Genomic DNA, 17,735 nt, shown 5'->3' with positions numbered 1-17,735 from the left:
AGGGAATTATGGTCAAGGATCTGATGCTGTTTTGTGATGATGAGCTTTACTAAAGAAACTAGGCTAAATCAGGTCTTGTGTTGTGAATGTGGGTCAAATAGTTAGAATACATGTGATCAGGTTATTAAAGAAAATACAATGAGAATAACTGTAGGGAGAGGATGTGTTGCTTTTAATTCTGATCAACCTGTGTCACAGTGGGTATAGATTGGTAAGTAATAAATACAGTAGTACCTGTACAGGTATACACTATTGTATGAAACTACTGTATATAAGTTTGGTTTTATTTATTTTTTCACTACTGTACTGACATTTAAAACTTTAATACAGTACATTACTGCACATATTATAATCTGTGTATTTGTATATTTCAGATGGTCCTGTCAAAGATGGTGAGGTCACTGTAGATTCTATTTTAAATGCTGTTCTGAAAGGGTTTTCACGTGGAGAGGAAGATTTTGGCACCAAGGTTCGAGTCATTCTATGCTGTATACATGGGACTTCAGGTAAGTTTCTTCTATTTAGCTTAATTTTAATATCTGATACAGTACAGTACCTGAATTTTGCTCTTTTATGCCATATCTTTGTCTATCAGTGTCATTGTTGTTCTGTAATTGTTTGCCACGTCATTTTGATTTTTTATAGTTTAGTGTCATTTAGTACAAACGGGTGGCAAATAATAACATTATGGATTTTTTTTTTTACTGGATTCAGCAATTGTGAAGGTTAAAGAGGAGTGGATTTATCAAGATTCAGTTTACACAATGTAAGAAATTAAGTTTTTTGAAGAACAATGTCTAAGAGTATGCCATAGTAAGATTTTTTTATGGTACTGTATACCCAAAAAAATTTTTACACCAACCAAACTTTGCAGATTCCTTGGTTGATGCAGTTTTAACCTCAGTACAGTACATGGGTTTTTCATTGTGGCAGGGGATGGTGTAAAATCTACCTTATCACGTGGGTATTGTGAGTGTTGCTGTAACACTGCATCTGCCCTAATGTTCACCTCACCCTTAGGAGAAAATAAAGCTAGTCTATGTGAAACTGAATCTTGGGGGAATACCACAGTTTCCCATCCATCTGGGAGGTGAACATGAGTATACTGTGGATTTGTATCTACTTGTAACTATACTTTTGCCTAAGGGTCATGATTAGACTGCCACATGTGTCATCTCAGCTGAGTGCTATCCTGGAGAGATCAGCCAATTGAGAATAGAGAGGCTGCTTGTTGATTGACTTTGAAAATGAAATGAGTGCTGAAAAATTATTGGTTGAAATATAGAATAAGGATTTTAAAGAGTGAAAAGTATCAGAAAGAACCTTCTCCCACTGAACAGTTGGAAGTTTTCACCACTCCAGTGTCAGAGTAAACATCTGCTGGTACAGTATTCCAAAGATGGAAAACAATTCGCATAAACATTTGATCACCATCTGCATAGACATGTTAGAGCAAGGGACTGTAGATGAAAAGCCTAAGTATTCATCTACTTTTGTGAATAGTGTGTGGTGTATCCATACTGCCCTTAATGGGCAGTCATGCCTATGGGACTCGCTTTCACTATTCTAGTGGCTCCACTTTGGCCCAGTGTGGTTTAGTATCTCCTTCTGATTCTACTTTAAACATTTTTCATTTCCTTCTGGCACCATTTTTGGAATGGGATTGGGAGAGGATGAGGTCTTATACCGATGTCTCCAATTGTTTAAGTTACATGTCTGGATCTTCTAGGTTTCTCAAAAGTGGAGCAGGTAACAAGGTAAGGCTCATTATACATGTCTATATATTCAATAACTGGTAACACTAAGCAGGTACTGGGACAACCCTGATCAACAGCTAGGTAATGAAATATCTAATATATTGGTATGGAAATCCCATATCATATACAAAGCCTTTACTCATACTATCACTCAACTTGCAAAAATTTTTAAGGGAAAGATGAATACAAATATCTTGTTCACTTCCACCATAAGGCCCCTAAAGGCCCGTCCACACGATCGAGCAGTGCCCAGCGGGCACGCGCTAAATGCCCGTTATCAGGCAAAATTGGTGGGCAAACCAGCGGAGTGCCCGTGCCCGTCGTCGAGCGAAATCATGGTCCGCCTGCCTGGTGGTTTGCTGTCGGATATGGAGCGACGACTTTAAGTACAGTGAGTTCTGCTATAACGCGTGTTTTGATAACGCGAATTTGCTCTAACGCGATTTATGAATTAGGAACGATATTTGTATAACGCGAACGCTTGTTTGCTATAACGCGAATTTTGCTTACTATTTCTCCAATTTTGTGGTATTGACTGTGAATATGGTAAAGAAGAATATCTCCAAGAAGCGTTCTGGTGATAGAATTCCCGGTGATGATCGTAAAAGAAAGGATATAACACTTGAAGAGAAGCTCGATGTTATCAACCTCAAAATCACCGTTCTCCCCCATCAAGTAAAGTGTTACATTTACTGTATGATTTCATTATTAGATATGAATGTAACATTTATTTAGACTGGGCTATCCTTTGTGTTAGGCTAACTACTAAATTTTTTCGATTTCGAGTAATCTGCACCTAACCCTATTTTCTCCATAAGCCCTGTTATTTCTATTACGCGATTTTCTATAACACGATATTTTACAAGAACACAATTATCGCGTTATAGCAGAACTACCTGTACTGCAAATGTGATACGTATATATTCCCCGCTCGGTCCAGATGTCCAGTGTATAACCAAATAAGCTTATGCAATGTACTTTATTGGCGTGACAATAAACGGGAGATTGTTTATGTATTTTGTAATGAGGACATTCGTGTGTGTTCTTCGTTCCTGCCGCTCTCCTCACTCTAGTCCCATAGCTTCCTGTCTATGCATATCATAATTCTAACATTATTCAATTAATTTTTATGTATTACAAATCTCACCTGCAAGTAATCTTCCTTGAGTACTTCATACATGGTTTGACAAGTTGCAGGTATTATGCCAGACAAACTTTGGTTTGATATCCTCGTTGTATACTGAAGTGACGTGTAGGTGCACCCAGTTGAAAGATATATGAGCATTGACTCTAGACGAGCCTCTGCAGATATACTCTCCCTCATATTGGTATCCTGTTTTTTTTTTTTATATATGGTTCCATTTTCCCTAGAAGTTTGTCAAAGGTGTTGGGTGGCATGACTTCACAATACTTTTCTTTGACATAACCACTCTTTGCACCATTCCCTTTTCTGCATTTGGTTCTTCTTTTTGCACATAGCAGCAATTATTATAATTAACGGTTTATTGAAAGAGCTATGCTCTTCACTTTAACTGTCCGGCGATTATTCCTGCGACACACCATGGTGATCGTACCGCACCCGCCACTGCCGACCACCTACTAGCTACCGGCGCCAGACTATGACTGCCGCCAACCACCCTCGTGTGTACAACAACACACAGGCTTTGCCTGGTAAACAGGCAAAGCCCGCCGGACACTGCTCGATCGTGTGGACGGGGCTTAAGAGAGAATATTCTATCTCTGAATCTGGTTCTTAAGGATTGATTCCTTCTGAAAATCACAGTTCGCAGAGAATATGCCTAGCTCCACTGTTAGAGTTGCAGAGACCAACTTTCCTACTATTTTTCAATCTTGTTATGAGGAATTATTCTTCAGACAGGAGAGAGCAGATTTTCATAGGAAGGAGAAAGTATTCTCCCCCAGAACCCCAACCAACTCACCCCTAATGTACGCCTGTGGATGATTAGAAATTTGAATTTTTATTTAAAAGGAAACCTCGACTTTTTCTTCATTGAAATTCTTTGTGTATTTCTCTACCTTTCCTTTGAGAATGGCCCAAAATACACCAGAAAGAAAACTCCTTATTGTCTCTAACCATATCCCTGAAAGCTTGGTAAAGATTCTTGACCAATTTTCAATCCACAAGAAAGCACTGTACCTAGAGCTGGTTATGAATGATACTGAGACTGAAAGATATGAAAGGGCTAAAATTCCTTTGCTTTGGATAATACTGTAAGACAAAAGGCATCCTTTAAGTCAATAGAGATCTATGAAAGGATCCTCTTTAAGCTTCCTCACACCTACTTAATGATATCCTAATTAAATGTCAGGAATTTCTTTATTCTCATATGAGAGATGCTCAGTTTTGGAATATGGAAAAGCCTCAACCTAAAATTTCTCAGGTTTCAAAACTTAATAGCCTTTAGCTTAACATTTCAAACACCTTATCCTACAGGGTATCTGAGCTCCTCCTATTTAGAACGAAATTGCCTTAAAGCTCTTAAATACACTTCAATTCTTCCGAATTAGTTTTGTGCCCAAGGATCCTGATCCCAAAACCATTAAGATAAGTTAATTTTGCCAACCTCTCTAAAAATTCCCTCCCAGCTACTTTGGTCAAACTCCGTCCATTTATATATAGCTGTGTTAGACCACAGGGAATCGAAGCATGTGTGTTCATGCTCAACAACAAAAGCTCTCCAATCTTCTCTCATTTGTAAGGTACCTTCATACTTTACTTTATCCTCTTCACCTTTGATTGTCCTGTTACCCACTTGTGCATTTGGTTATGTACTACCTTTAGTGTAATGGTCAGCATGCTCGCCTCGCAAGCGAGCGGACCTGGGTTCAATCCCCGGGTAGGGTGAAACTATGGACAAGTTTCTTTACACCATTTGCCTCTTTCTACCCATCAGTAATTGGGAACCTGAATGTTATTCGATTTGCTGATCGTATTCCGGGGTAATGGTTAGCGAGTGCAGTTGGCGAGTTGTCTGGTCTTCTCGGACTATTCCTTGACACTGGGTCATGCAACTCTTTAACTTAGGGTGTGGTTATTGTGTTGGCGACAGCTTCTACACCTTAAACAAATTCACGCCTAGGTGTCCCCTGGGCCGGCCATCCTCGTTACATGAGGGGCAACCATTATTATTATTATCTGTTATGCACTCTTGACAAGTACTGGGCATGTACGGGTATGCTTTCCAGAATATATCTGAACCTGTACCAATATTGGGCATCATCTGGTCTTAAATGAGTTCGTACTTGGTGCCGTCACAGCATTCTGGCAGATTATTACAAGAGTTCACAACTCTCGCTTCAAAAAGCTAGTTCTGACAGTTTCTCAAACTTTTGGCTTCTTTAACCTGAGGCTGTAATATCTCATGGGACAGGCACCTGCTAGCTCATGATATGAACACTTGACTATGAGCACTTAAAGTGCTTAAAGATTTCTAATAAATCATTATTGCCTTTCTATAGTATATACTGTTCTAGGTGACTGCAGGTGTTCTAATCTCTCGGGTATCTGAGGTGTTGGAGAGCAGGCAGTGTCTAGCAAATCTCAAGCACCTCACTTTTGAAGAGTGTTATGAGGGCCGGGCAATCTATGTATGCGAACAATCATCATGTAACTCATGCCAGTTATTATCCTGATGGCATCCAGCAAGAATGTGGAGGATAACCTAATTTTCAAATTGATGTACTTTTTAGATCCCAGTCACATAGGTTGGAGCCTTAGGGATTCATCCTTTTAGTCTTGGCTATACACAATTGCTCAATCTCAATGTATGGTTGTAGAAGACCTTACAGTATACCCATGGTGTTATAACCATTGAAGCTGCCATTGTCATCATTGACATGAACAGTGTTATGTTTATTGTCTAACTGTACCTGCAGGTGAACTTCATTGTATTTTGATAACATGTATTGGTAGAAATAATAATAGTATACACCTTTTACAGAATGGTATTGGGATATTCTCCGTTTGTGTGAGGAATACCGTAGTAAAGGAGTTGTTGGTATTGATTTGGCTGGATATCACGAATGTTCTGACTGGTCTACAGAAGGTAAGATGCTAATTATGAATACTGTACCTATCTAAGGGTTGATATGATTTATGTAAATTAAAAGAAAAATTGCTTCTTATAATTAATATTTTTTCTCGTTATGAGGAATTTATAAAGGCATTTCTCAATTTGTGAAATGGTTTTGTTCCTGAAAAAACTTTTGTAAATAATTTATTTGTAAACTGGATCATATTTTCCTATAGACTCTAATTGTAAAATCCGAAATATATTCCCACAAAAAACTTGCCCCCAAATATCTCGAAATGCTACAAACATATTTTTAATGAAAGTTTTTGGTGTTCACAATCATTATAAGTCCCACCCAAGACGTGGTTTTTATTTGGTTGTGATTCACCAACAGTAAGTCTACAGTTTGAGATGTTTTGCTTTCTTTGGATTTGATTTTTAATGAGGCTTTATCTTAAGAAGAAATGCTATACCATACTTAACCATTTAACATTCAATTTTTTTCATTGACATCAGGTCAAACTGGGATACTAATCACATCACCATTCCCAAAGTACAAATATCTCGAGTCAGTGTCTTGCCACTGCTTCACATAACAATCATGTGAGCCATGATAACTAAAACACAACAGCATTTTTTTTTTAGCCAAGTTTATCACACTTAATACTGTACAGTACAATACTGTACAGTATTATTTTATTATTATTATTTTTTTAATGACCATGTCTGTTATGGGAAGTCCTGAGATGTCTGAGTCAGTACCTCAGCATTTTTAATGCTGTAAAAAAAATTATGAAAAAAGTAAGGAAAAAATTTTAACCTCGGATCTCTCATAAGTCGAAACATGGGACTGCCTGTATATAGTAATTTTTGAATATAATGTGCCAAATCCAGTCATCTCTTGTTGATACTGTACCAGAGTCAATAAAATCAGTTCTAATTAAGGTAGAAATACTATTTTTGACCCAAATAATCCTGAATAGTTTATCAAAAAAATTGGTTTAATAAATGTATTTTAAAAACAAAAAATCTATATGATGCAGGTGTGCGAAGTACATACACTAGGTTAGAAGGGAGGACAAGTGACCCTTGTGGGAGTGGACGAAACTGGCTGCATCAACCTCCCATCCTCCTCCTCACTGTACTCCCTCCATCACACACCCCACCAGACCCTGCCTCTACCACTCTCTCCACCTCTTATACCCTCTGTAATTGTTTAAGTAAATAGGAACAATAGATAAGATAAGAGAAATCATGTAAAGAAATAAAAAGCATAAAATATGCACTATTGTATTTTATGATATGCTATTTATCAATTTTATTGTTTATACACTGCATTAGCATTTTTTTTGGACATTGTAAAAGCAATACTGGTACCTCTTGAGTTATTACAGTAGTTGATCCACCTACCTGTAGATGGCATTGATTTACCAAACAAGCACCAGCCAAGCGGTAAGCAGGATAATGTTCCAAAAGTACAGTACAGTACTGTATAGGAATTATGGCCCAGTAATATTTATAAGCTAATCATTACCAATTTTAAGTTTGAACTGTACTGTAACTTTTCTCATTATCTAAGCATTGTATAAGCTTGTGTAATATTTCTGGGTCATTTGGGGACTGTATTTGACATCTCTGGGGTTTGTGTTTGGAACGGAGCTTTCTATCTTATACTTGAACTTTGACAAATAAGACACAGGGTGATTTTGTACATGTTTTAACGGAAAAAATTGTTTTATGGGCTGGGAAATATGGTAATATATATTATGGTGTACGAGTATACCCTGTACCAATACCTGTGATCGACTGTACCAAACATTCTGAAACTAGTGAACTAACACTGCTCATAAAACTATGAAACACATCAACACCATGGTAACGATACTTTTGGGGGGACTGTACTAATACTTTAGCACATTTAAATGTTGCAATTCATTTCTTGCATTATGTCAAAACATATTAAATATTAATGTTACTGGTATATTCAGCGATTAATTTTAATATTGATATACAGTACTGTATCTAATTATATCTATGAATTTTGTACATCTAAAGCCAAAATTTCAGATCAGTCATTAAAGGAAGACCGTGTCCTTGTAGAAGTATTTGAAGCAGCAAGAGAGAAAGGGATTCATCGCACTATTCATGCTGGAGAAGCAGGACCTGCTAGTACTGTCAAATTGGTAATTACATACTGTATATAGGGCTTACAAGCACTTAGCAACTTTATTGACATAAAATCTATCAATTCTGCTTATTATTAGGATTGCTTTACTGTACTACATATGTCAGTCTGTATCCAGCATGTGATATGCCACTCTTCTAATGCACCACAGATTCTTCTCTCTACAAAATTTCAACCAACACTTCTCATTTATCTTCAAGCAAAAGTTCTCTCAATGCAAAACTAGAAGCAACTTCTCTCACTCAACCTTCCACAGACTTCAACTAATATTCTTCTTGTATATGTAATCTATACTACTTATGATAACCTAACTTCTAGTGTCCCATTATCCACAATAAACTTCACTTTTCTCAGATTGACCCTCTTGCTGCTGGACAACGAAATAAATATTCATCATCTGTTTCACTATACAGTAAATTGGAGACAGGTCAAAGCAGCTGATTATCCCATACTACACTAACCCCCTGCTCAGCCTACGAAAAAAATGTAATCCCTTTGTTTTTTGCCTTATGGTAAGCTTTTTTGGGGGGGTGGGGGTGGGGTTGCACATTCTGTATGTAGGGATGGTGTGTGCAGGAAACCGTAAAAAAAAAGTACAGTACCCCATTTTATCTACCTATAATTAGGAGTTAAAAAAATAGCCATAACATAATATATAGCTCATTGGATGACAAGAATTTTGTCATCAGATGGGGAACAGTTGAAAATTTTCACACTTGGCCTGGTAGCAAGAAGATTAAGACATTTTTTCATTCTTTTCTGCATATGTCTTACTTATTCTTGTATCACGTTAATACTCTATGTATCACTTTTTCAGTCCCTTCTTTTCCCATTGGATTTATTAATTTGAGTCATTTCTCAAATTGTCTACTTTTTTCTTTTTTTTCAGAAGTCTCTCTTTGCTGTTTATACTCTGTCCATCATTATAGCATCCATATTTTTTCTTTTTTCATTCCTATATATCAACGGTGAATGATCTATAGGTTGCACCGAACTTTACTACAGCAGTCCAGGGATGAGAAATTAATCTTAGTTGTGTTTGGAATCTCTCATTCCTGGAATAGCTCTTCACCAATTATTTCAGCTGTTGCAAAAGCAATTACAATACAGTAATAGTAATTTGAGTGTAATTTAAGGAATTCGTAAGCTGTTATTTTATCCTTTTTTTTCTTTTCTAGGCTGTGGAAGCATTAGGTGCCGAGAGGATCGGCCATGGTTACCGTGTAGTAGAAGATGAGAGTATATATCAAATGTGCTTAAAGGAGAATATCCATTTTGAAGTTTGTCCTCACTCCTCTTATCTCACAGGATCTATTGGTTCTCTAAAAACCAAATCAAAGAGACATCCTGTCCTCAGGTAGGACTTTGAGTGCTTTATTGAGAATATTTTCTATTTTTTACCCACATTATTATCTCTACAGCATTATTAATTTTTACTTGAGGGGTAATGGTTGCAGTGGTAGAGTATTACAGTATTAATTAATTCCAGGATTGTAACCCTTTAAACTTGAGACAAGCAATCCAAGAGTCCTCTTACCTCAACACAGCTGTAATCACAGATTTCCAGATCAATCATTTATTTCTCACCCATAGTGAAAAAAGAAAACTCTTTTGATGTACAAGTCCTTTATTTTGGGAGAGAAAGTATGAATATGATATATATTAGTATTACAGTTATTGTACTATACAGTGATATCCCCGTTAGCTGCAATAAGAATTGGTGTAGAGCTCTTCCAGGAATGAGAGATACATACTGTATTTGGGTATGGAGTCAAATTTTCTCTACCCCAGAAAAAATTGCACATCTCCAAAATTTTTCTGGGTATCTGTACTGGGGACAATTTTCAGAGTGTAAACTACACATCTTGCACGGATAGACATTACTGTATGCACTATACTGTACTCGCCGTCATATGCTGTTGTCTTGGGTTTATGATGCAGGTAGGCCAAATGGTAATATGATGATACAGGATGGCCTACCTTTGTCCTGTACCATTTACTGTAGCAGCTCTTACTAATTGTCACTATCTTTTACATCCATGAAGGAGGGATTGTGCATGCACTGTATAGTACAGTATACATACCTCTACAAATTCGTCTAAACTGGCCACTGGTATGTACAGTACTTTCACACTTCTTAAATGTACAGTACTGTATACGGAAGTGTACTGTAATCACACTTTACGTCTTAACACTGCTTTAACACTGTACTCTTGGTATAATAATGTACAGTTCTGCACAACACAAATTATATGCAAAAACTGCAGCGAGCGAGGGATCAATCTTTAACAATAGCAGCAGAATATGAACTAAGTGGGTGGGTCTATGGCCTAAGTCACCCAAGCAGCTAGCCCACCCATGCACCTGGCATGTGGGGACACATTGGAGCATGATGCACTCTCTTGGAACCTACCTCTGGCAAATTTTCTCCCATGCCTGGAACGGAGAGATTTTTTCAGAATTTTTCCGTAAAATGAGCACGATTTCATCCTCAGAAACTTGTTCCCATGCCTGAAATGGAGTGTGCTTTTCCCGAAGGCTCAAAATTCATTCCGGCTATTGGAGAGTTCTGTGGACAGGAGATCCCAGCTAATGGGGAGATAACTTGTAAACAGGGCCGCATTAACAGCGGTGCCCGTGGAACCCGGGCTGGGGGCCCTTGAGCTTGCAAATATTTGTTATAATAATAATAGTAATGATAATAATAATGATAATGTTTAGATTCTACTCCCGATACTTCAAGAACTGACCAACTTGCATTCACTGTCCAGTATGCTTCTTCGTCTGGTGAACTAGTGGATTGGTTTTTGCTTTACCTTCCCATCAGTAGTCACACAGGATAAAATATGTGTGATAAGGTTCCTGGACACATTGAATGAATTGGACATAAGATATTCAAAATTGTCGTGGACAATCCTAAGATAATGCTGCCAATATGTCTGGGAAATATGAAGGTCTCCAAAGAAAAATCAAAGATGTAAATAATCTCATTGATTATGTACCTTGTGCTGCCCATTCACTGAACCTGGTAGGAGTACAAAGTGTTAGTTGTTGTTTGGAAGCCATAAAATTTTTTAGTTTGCTTAACAAACTTTTTGCTTTCTGCACAAGATCAACACATCGTTGGGCTATCTTGACAAAGGGTTTCACTCCAAATGAAAACAACAAGATTTTAACTTTAAAACGTTTGTCAACTACGCAATGGTCTTGCCATGCTGAGGCTACGAAAGCGTTGTGCCTTAGCTACAAAAGCCGATATGAAAACTTGAAAGACTTTGTGGCTAATGATGTTGAACCTGAATCTATGAGGTCAGAGGCAAATGGATTAATTGCTGGCCTAGAAAAACTTGAAACCGGTTTCATGGCAAAAATGTGGAATAGAATACTTATTCAGTTCAATAAAGTGAGCCTAACTCTGCAAAAGGAAAGTGTGGATTTGCTGACAGCCACATCATTGCTGGACTCTTTTGAGGAGTTCACCGAGAAACTGCGTGAAAAATTTGACGAGATTGAAGATGATGCAAAGAACACCATGCCATGCATAAACCATCATTATCAATATGAAGAAAAACGTCAGAGAAAACGAAAGAGATATTTTGATGAAAGTAAATCACCAGATGAAGAATTTGCAGAATTCCCAGGTCAGATGTTCAGAGTGCAAACTTTCACTCTATTCATAGATAAACTGCGAACTTGTCTTGCACAACGTAAAGAAGCTTATAGAGGACTAGCAGATGATTTTGCGTTTCTAAAATGTTTCTCAGATCAAAACAAAGAGCATTTTACAGCTAGAGTAATCCATCTCACATCAAAATAGAGATGATTTTGATTCTGATTGTGCTGATGAATTTGAAAATTTTTATAATTTTATAATCAGATTGAAAGAGAAAATGGATTCACCACTGTGATGCTCAAGTTCATAAAACATCAGAATTTGGAAGCAACTTTTCCAAATGTCAGCATAACTTTGAGAATATTTCTGTCATTGCATGTCAGTGTGTGTGAAGCAGAACGCAGCCTCTCAAAAATGAAACTGGTGAAAAGTGAAAGGCGTGCTACAATGAGCCAATATAAGCTGAACTTCCTTGCCATCATGTCCATTGAAAGCGATCTAACACGTGTGATTGACTTTGAAGATGTGGTTTTCAAGTTTGCTGCTATGAAAGCTTGAAAGGCTGACTTTTAGTTCAATACATCTATAAAGTACTTCATCTAGATACAGTTGTTTCTTCCAATAAATGAATTAAGATCAGACATTCTGTTTAGTACAATTTTGTTAGATTTTATTTTATTGAAAGGTAAATTTTGTTTGAGTAATCTAAGTACAACTGCTGGTAATGAATGTATGCAACTTAAAACTTAGAGAAAACACTTGAAATGGCCTTCTAGTTTATTTTTTTATAAGTTGAATTCACAATTTTTTTTTAAAATAAACTATACCTTTATTTGAAATTTGCAATGTCGTTCTTTTTCCTGAAAAAAAGTATGGGGATAGGGGTAAGGGGGGCCCCTCTCGATATAGTGCCCGGGGCCCTAGATTGTCTTGATGCAGCCCTGCTTATAAAGTTAATTACTCATAAGTGTGTTCAAAACTACAGTTTGATTAATTTGATAACAGGTTTGCTGAGGATGAAGCAAGCTTCAGCATCAACACTGATGACCCAACCATCACTAACACACAGCTGATGGACGAATACAAACTCCTTACCGAGTGGGGCTTTACAGAGGCACACTTCACACGTGCGGTATGTATATAAAACTTTGAACTTAAATGTAATATATCCAAGAAACTACCAAGTTCATACAATAGGTAAAAATAATACACACACACTTTGTAGTGTTTCAAGCGCTAGTAAATTATTTAGAAGAACTGGCACTTTTGTTAAAAGACCAGCTTTTATTATTACGATACAACCTTCATTTTTTCCAATTTCACCCACTCTTACCCCGTCTGTTTTTTTCCCTTAACTTTTACCTGACAGGGACTTACAGAAAGATTCTAATAAAGGACAATCAAGATAATTGTCTATTCCTCTTACATTATCTATCAAAAGGCACTCAGTACATTGGCCCACTTAATTTGTACCATCAATATCATGTCATTTGTCATTTTGGGATAAAGCGTTGCATCACCCTTACTATGGCACCTTCTGGACCCTGAGGTTCTTCCTGCGAGATACCGTACAGTTCAAAACCGCAGCTGCATCAAACCCATATGACCTCACACTGACTACTACAGGAACTGTCCCTTTCTCATTATTGTGCCAAATTTTAAATAAAGATGGATGCTTAACCACCCCTCCCTAATTATACTGTACTGTATGTTGTACAGTACAGTATACTGTATGTATCATGATGTACTGTATGTCTTTTGTTTATTATTGCCTTTTGCTTGCTTTAATAATCAATAAACTGTAAACTATTAATACAGTTTCCATATAACACACTATTAATATTATTACAGGTACAGACCCTTAGAAGCCGGATCTTGGGAAACTGGAAATTCTTGAAAATGATATTTTCTTCCCTGGGTTAGGTTAGATTTTTTTCACTGGGGTTACCCTAGGCCTATCAGTTGGCTGTCAGGTTTAAAGTCCAGTACCTTGATGTTCTTTATTATTATTATTGTGTTCATTTTTTTATATTAGTACAGAGTACTGTATTGGTAAAAATTAAATCAAAGCTTTAAAGTAACAGTAGCCAGATTCTACTTGTTGTCACATGCGGTCCTCTGATGTCTTATCCTTTCCGCCTTTGGTCAGCTCACCAAGATGGCTTCGTGCTAACCTTGAATCAAAGTTATTGAAACTTCGCATTATACTGCCTTTTATTTATTTATATTTAACTGTATTAATACTTTTTACTTTTACTTTTATCCTCTTCACCAATCAAATCTTTCTTTGATATTTCAAAACCTATCTGAACACAGAATACTGGAATGACATTTTGTTAATGCAATTGATATGTAAATTAAAGGAATCCGCTTCTAGGGTTATTTATTCAATCAGATATCCATTATTTATGAACTATGCTTTGCAAAGTCTCAGAAACTCACTTTTAGATACAGTAAGGTATTGTTTAGACTATTGTAGTGTGCCAAATACCTGTGAAGGCTAAAACTAATAGATTTTGTTTTATAAAATTTTGGTTTTGTGTACACTACTGTTAGTTTCAATGTACCGATAGTATGCTAGTATACTAACTAACTCTAGTGCTATGTAGGCCTACCAACAAAACTTGACATAGTCTACTGGTAGGCCTAGGTAACAGATGGATCACCTAGGACCCAATAAATCAGATAATCCTCAAAACTGGTTCTATCTTGGTCCCAAGGGTCTTGGATTTAAAGGTCTATACTTCCCTTTATTATTGTTTTAGTATATTACACACGCCAGACTGCATGCTGATTACACATAAGCACACACATTCTCCATATGCTTTTAAGTTATTGTAGTGCATACTAACATTTTCTTTGCTTTAATGCAGAACTTTGAGGCTGCCAATCACTGCTTTTTGCCTACAGTTGAGAAGCAAGTACTTATTCAAAGTTTAAGGAATGCTTATGGATGCATGTAGATGTTCTGGAGTCTGAGGATGAGGTGTCTTAATGGTAAAGTGGTCTCACTTCATCTCAAAAAGGTTCACAACTTTGATATTTTTCTTTTTAGGTACTGGATCTTTAGAATACTTCCCTCACTACTTAGTGTTTTTGTTCATAAACTTAATTTTAAATCAGGGTAGTGCAGTATAAATAAATTCATATCCATGTTTAAAGAAAGTTTGCTAATTTTGAAAATAACTTGCAATGTACTGTAGACTGTTAAGGTGTTTTAAGGATTAGAACTTCTAAAATATTTATTCGGTAATCTTCAGGTCTGAAGTACAGTAGGGTTTTGTCCAATGTGCATTTGATTATAAATGTGTAATTATTTTACCGATTACTGATAAGATTTATAATTACTATATATGCAGGTTAATGTGACTGTTGCTCTCTTTTCAAGAAAGTATGTGGATCGGTGATGGAATAAACATAGACTCATAGACTCTGTTGTTGATAGTACATTGTAATATAATATATACAGTAATATCTCCATTAGCCGGAATCCCTCAAACCTGGAACTCTCCGATAGCCGGAATTGAAATTTTCTCGGAAGATCGTTCCCATAGCTGGAATTTTCCCGAAAATTCTGGCTTTGGGGTCGATTTTCCATGGGGCACATTTTTCAGAAAATTCCAAGAAAATTTTCCCGATACCCGGAAAATTCTGGCAATTTATGGAAATCTTGAGAAAATTTTTCCATTAACCAGAAAATTCCGGGGATGGTGGATATTTTTCCGGGTTCAAGAGATGTAATGGGCAATTTCTGGAACTTCCGAGAAAATTTTTCCGTTACCCGGAAAATTCCAGGGATGAGGTATTTTTTTCCGACTTTGAGAGAGTCGTCTCGTTACCCGGAAACCTCTCATTTCCGGAAGTGCTCTACACCAATTGTTCCAGCTAATGGGGATATCATTGTGTGTGTGTGTGTGTATATATATATATATAATATATATATATATATATATATATATATATATATATATATATATATATATATATATATATATATATATATATATATATATATAGCTGATAACCACAAGGAAAGAAAACATTTGCTTTCACATCTTCAGGGGTGAGTACAGACTAGTCTGTAATCACCCCTGAAGATGTGAATTACACGAAAGCGCTTGGGAACTTCGTGTTTTCTTCTTTCCTTGTGGTTATCAGCATATACCTAGATCACGCGCACCTACAGTGATTTATTTGCATATATATATATATACAGTATATATATTTATATAGCTAGACCCCGACTTACGACTACATGGCCTTACGTCCATTGGTACTTACGACCTGCTTTGACCGTACGTCCGTCGGGACATACGACCGCGGCAGTCGTGACCAAATATATTTTCAAATGACGCGCGCATTTTCTATACTGAAATGTTTCCGTCCGGGGCGAGTGGGTGGCGCGTCTCGGGTGCCCTCGTGGGTATACTCACTCAGTGGAGCGCTTTGTTTGTGTTTGGCTACCGTATCCTATACTGATCGCGCTGTGAACTTTCGATATTATCGTATTTAATTGACTTTATAATGACTGGAAAGCATAAAAGTGAAGAGTGCTGGTGGTGTTCCAAAGAAAAGGAGACAGGCAATTACTTTTGAGATGAAAATGAAGATAATAACACAGCATGAGAATGGAAAAACTGTAGCAACAATCTCACGCGACCTAGGTTTCTCACACTCGACTATATCCACTATTCTGAAGGACAAGGAACGTATTTGTGAGGTAGTGAAAGGAACAACACCTATAAAGGGAACTATAATATCAAAGAGAAGACAAGGTCCTATTCACGATATGGAAAAATTATTGGTGATATGGATAGAAGACCCGATACAGAAGCGTGTACCCTTTAGCGTTCTAACCATACAGGCTAAAGCAAGAAGCCTGTTCCAAAGCCTGAAGGAGCAGGCAGGAGATGAATGTGATCAAACCTTTACAGGAAGTCATGGGTGGTTTGATAGGTTTAAAAAATGCTACAGTCTACACAATGTTAAGGTGAGTGGAGAGGCAGCTAGTGCCGATGTTGGTGCTGCTGAAGCTTTTAAGGAGGAGTACGATGATGTGATTGTGGAAGGGAATTATTTGCCTGAGCAAATAGTCAATGTGGATGAGACTGGATTAATGTGGAAGCGCATGCCTCAGCGGACATACATCCACAAAGAGGCGAAAACAATGCCCGGATTCAAGGCATGCAAGGACAGAATTACACTTCTGTTGGGGGGGAATATTGCTGGTTTCAAGCTGAAGCCCTTCATGATCTATCATTCAGAGAACCCCAGGGCTTTTAAACATGTCAGCAAGCACACACTGCCAGTGTTTTATCGCAGTAATAAGAGAGCCCGGATGACCCTAGTACTGTTTGAGGATTGGCTCATGACTGGTTTCATTCCACAAGCCAAGGAGTATTTGTCTGCAACAAAAGATTCCATTCAAGATTTTACCGATTTTGGATAATGCTCCGGGACACCCACCACACCTGGACAACATGCACCCTGATGTTAAGGTAGTGTACATTCCACCTAACACTACCTCTATCATCCAACCCATGGATCAAGGTGCTATTGCTGCCTTTAAAGCGTATTATTTACGCACGACCTTCGCTCAGGCTGTTGCTGCTACTGAAGGTGAGAAAATGCTCAGAGTTTTGAAAGGAGTACAACATTTTGTCATGTATAAAGTGTGGTGGGGTGGATGTAATCCTAGACAAGGTTCTTGAAACTCCAGGGCACGAGCAGTAGATATATTCAATAAGTGGTACAAGGCTGGGCGTGATAGCCAACCGATACAGGAACGATTACTAGGGACCCCGGACCGTAGGTAGGCCGAGGCCGATCTGAGGGAAATTAGCTAGCCAGGCAAGGGGAGTTGCTAGACATTCCTAGGACAATAAATGAGGTCTTCTAATTACTCGACTAGCGCGGTACAGACATAGTACATCGGGACATAGTAAATGAACATAAGCATTAGACATAAGCATAGACATCAGACATGCTATAATAATATGTAGTAATACAGACATGTGAATAAATGGTACAATGAATGGTAACAAGAGTCCTGGTGTCAGGCGTGTTCACATATCTTGGTATGTACATATCTATACATAAAGAACATTAGTGCAGCATGGGATCAGGTTACAAAACATTGCATGAAT

General features: G+C 37.5%; 1 protein-coding gene across 3 annotated transcripts in view; it reads left to right on the top strand.

Moving 5' to 3' along the window:
• LOC121871056 (adenosine deaminase-like) overlaps nucleotides 1–17,735 on the top strand; it is a 40,389-nt gene that overhangs the window by 19,319 nt on the left and 3,335 nt on the right. Inside the window, exons 5-10 of one of the 3 annotated variants that reach the window (XR_006089822.1) lie at nucleotides 375–506; nucleotides 5,720–5,824; nucleotides 7,859–7,974; nucleotides 9,155–9,333; nucleotides 12,595–12,721; nucleotides 14,463–14,615. Coding sequence is in view for 2 of the 3 variants with exons in the window: in XM_042373157.1 (XP_042229091.1) it covers nucleotides 375–506; nucleotides 5,720–5,824; nucleotides 7,859–7,974; nucleotides 9,155–9,333; nucleotides 12,595–12,721; nucleotides 14,463–14,552 (749 nt within the window). In the remaining variant the exon portion in view is untranslated. The remainder of the gene's footprint in view (nucleotides 1–374; nucleotides 507–5,719; nucleotides 5,825–7,858; nucleotides 7,975–9,154; nucleotides 9,334–12,594; nucleotides 12,722–14,462; nucleotides 14,616–17,735) is intronic. The other 2 variants (XM_042373157.1, XM_042373156.1) reach the window with 2 other exon arrangements.

The sequence above is a fragment of the Homarus americanus genome, unplaced genomic scaffold (assembly GCF_018991925.1).
Source record: "Homarus americanus isolate GMGI-L3 unplaced genomic scaffold, GMGI_Hamer_2.0 scaffold52512, whole genome shotgun sequence".
Classification (NCBI taxonomy): Eukaryota; Metazoa; Arthropoda; class Malacostraca; order Decapoda; family Nephropidae; genus Homarus; species Homarus americanus.
This window is presented reverse-complemented; position numbering and strand designations above follow the sequence as displayed.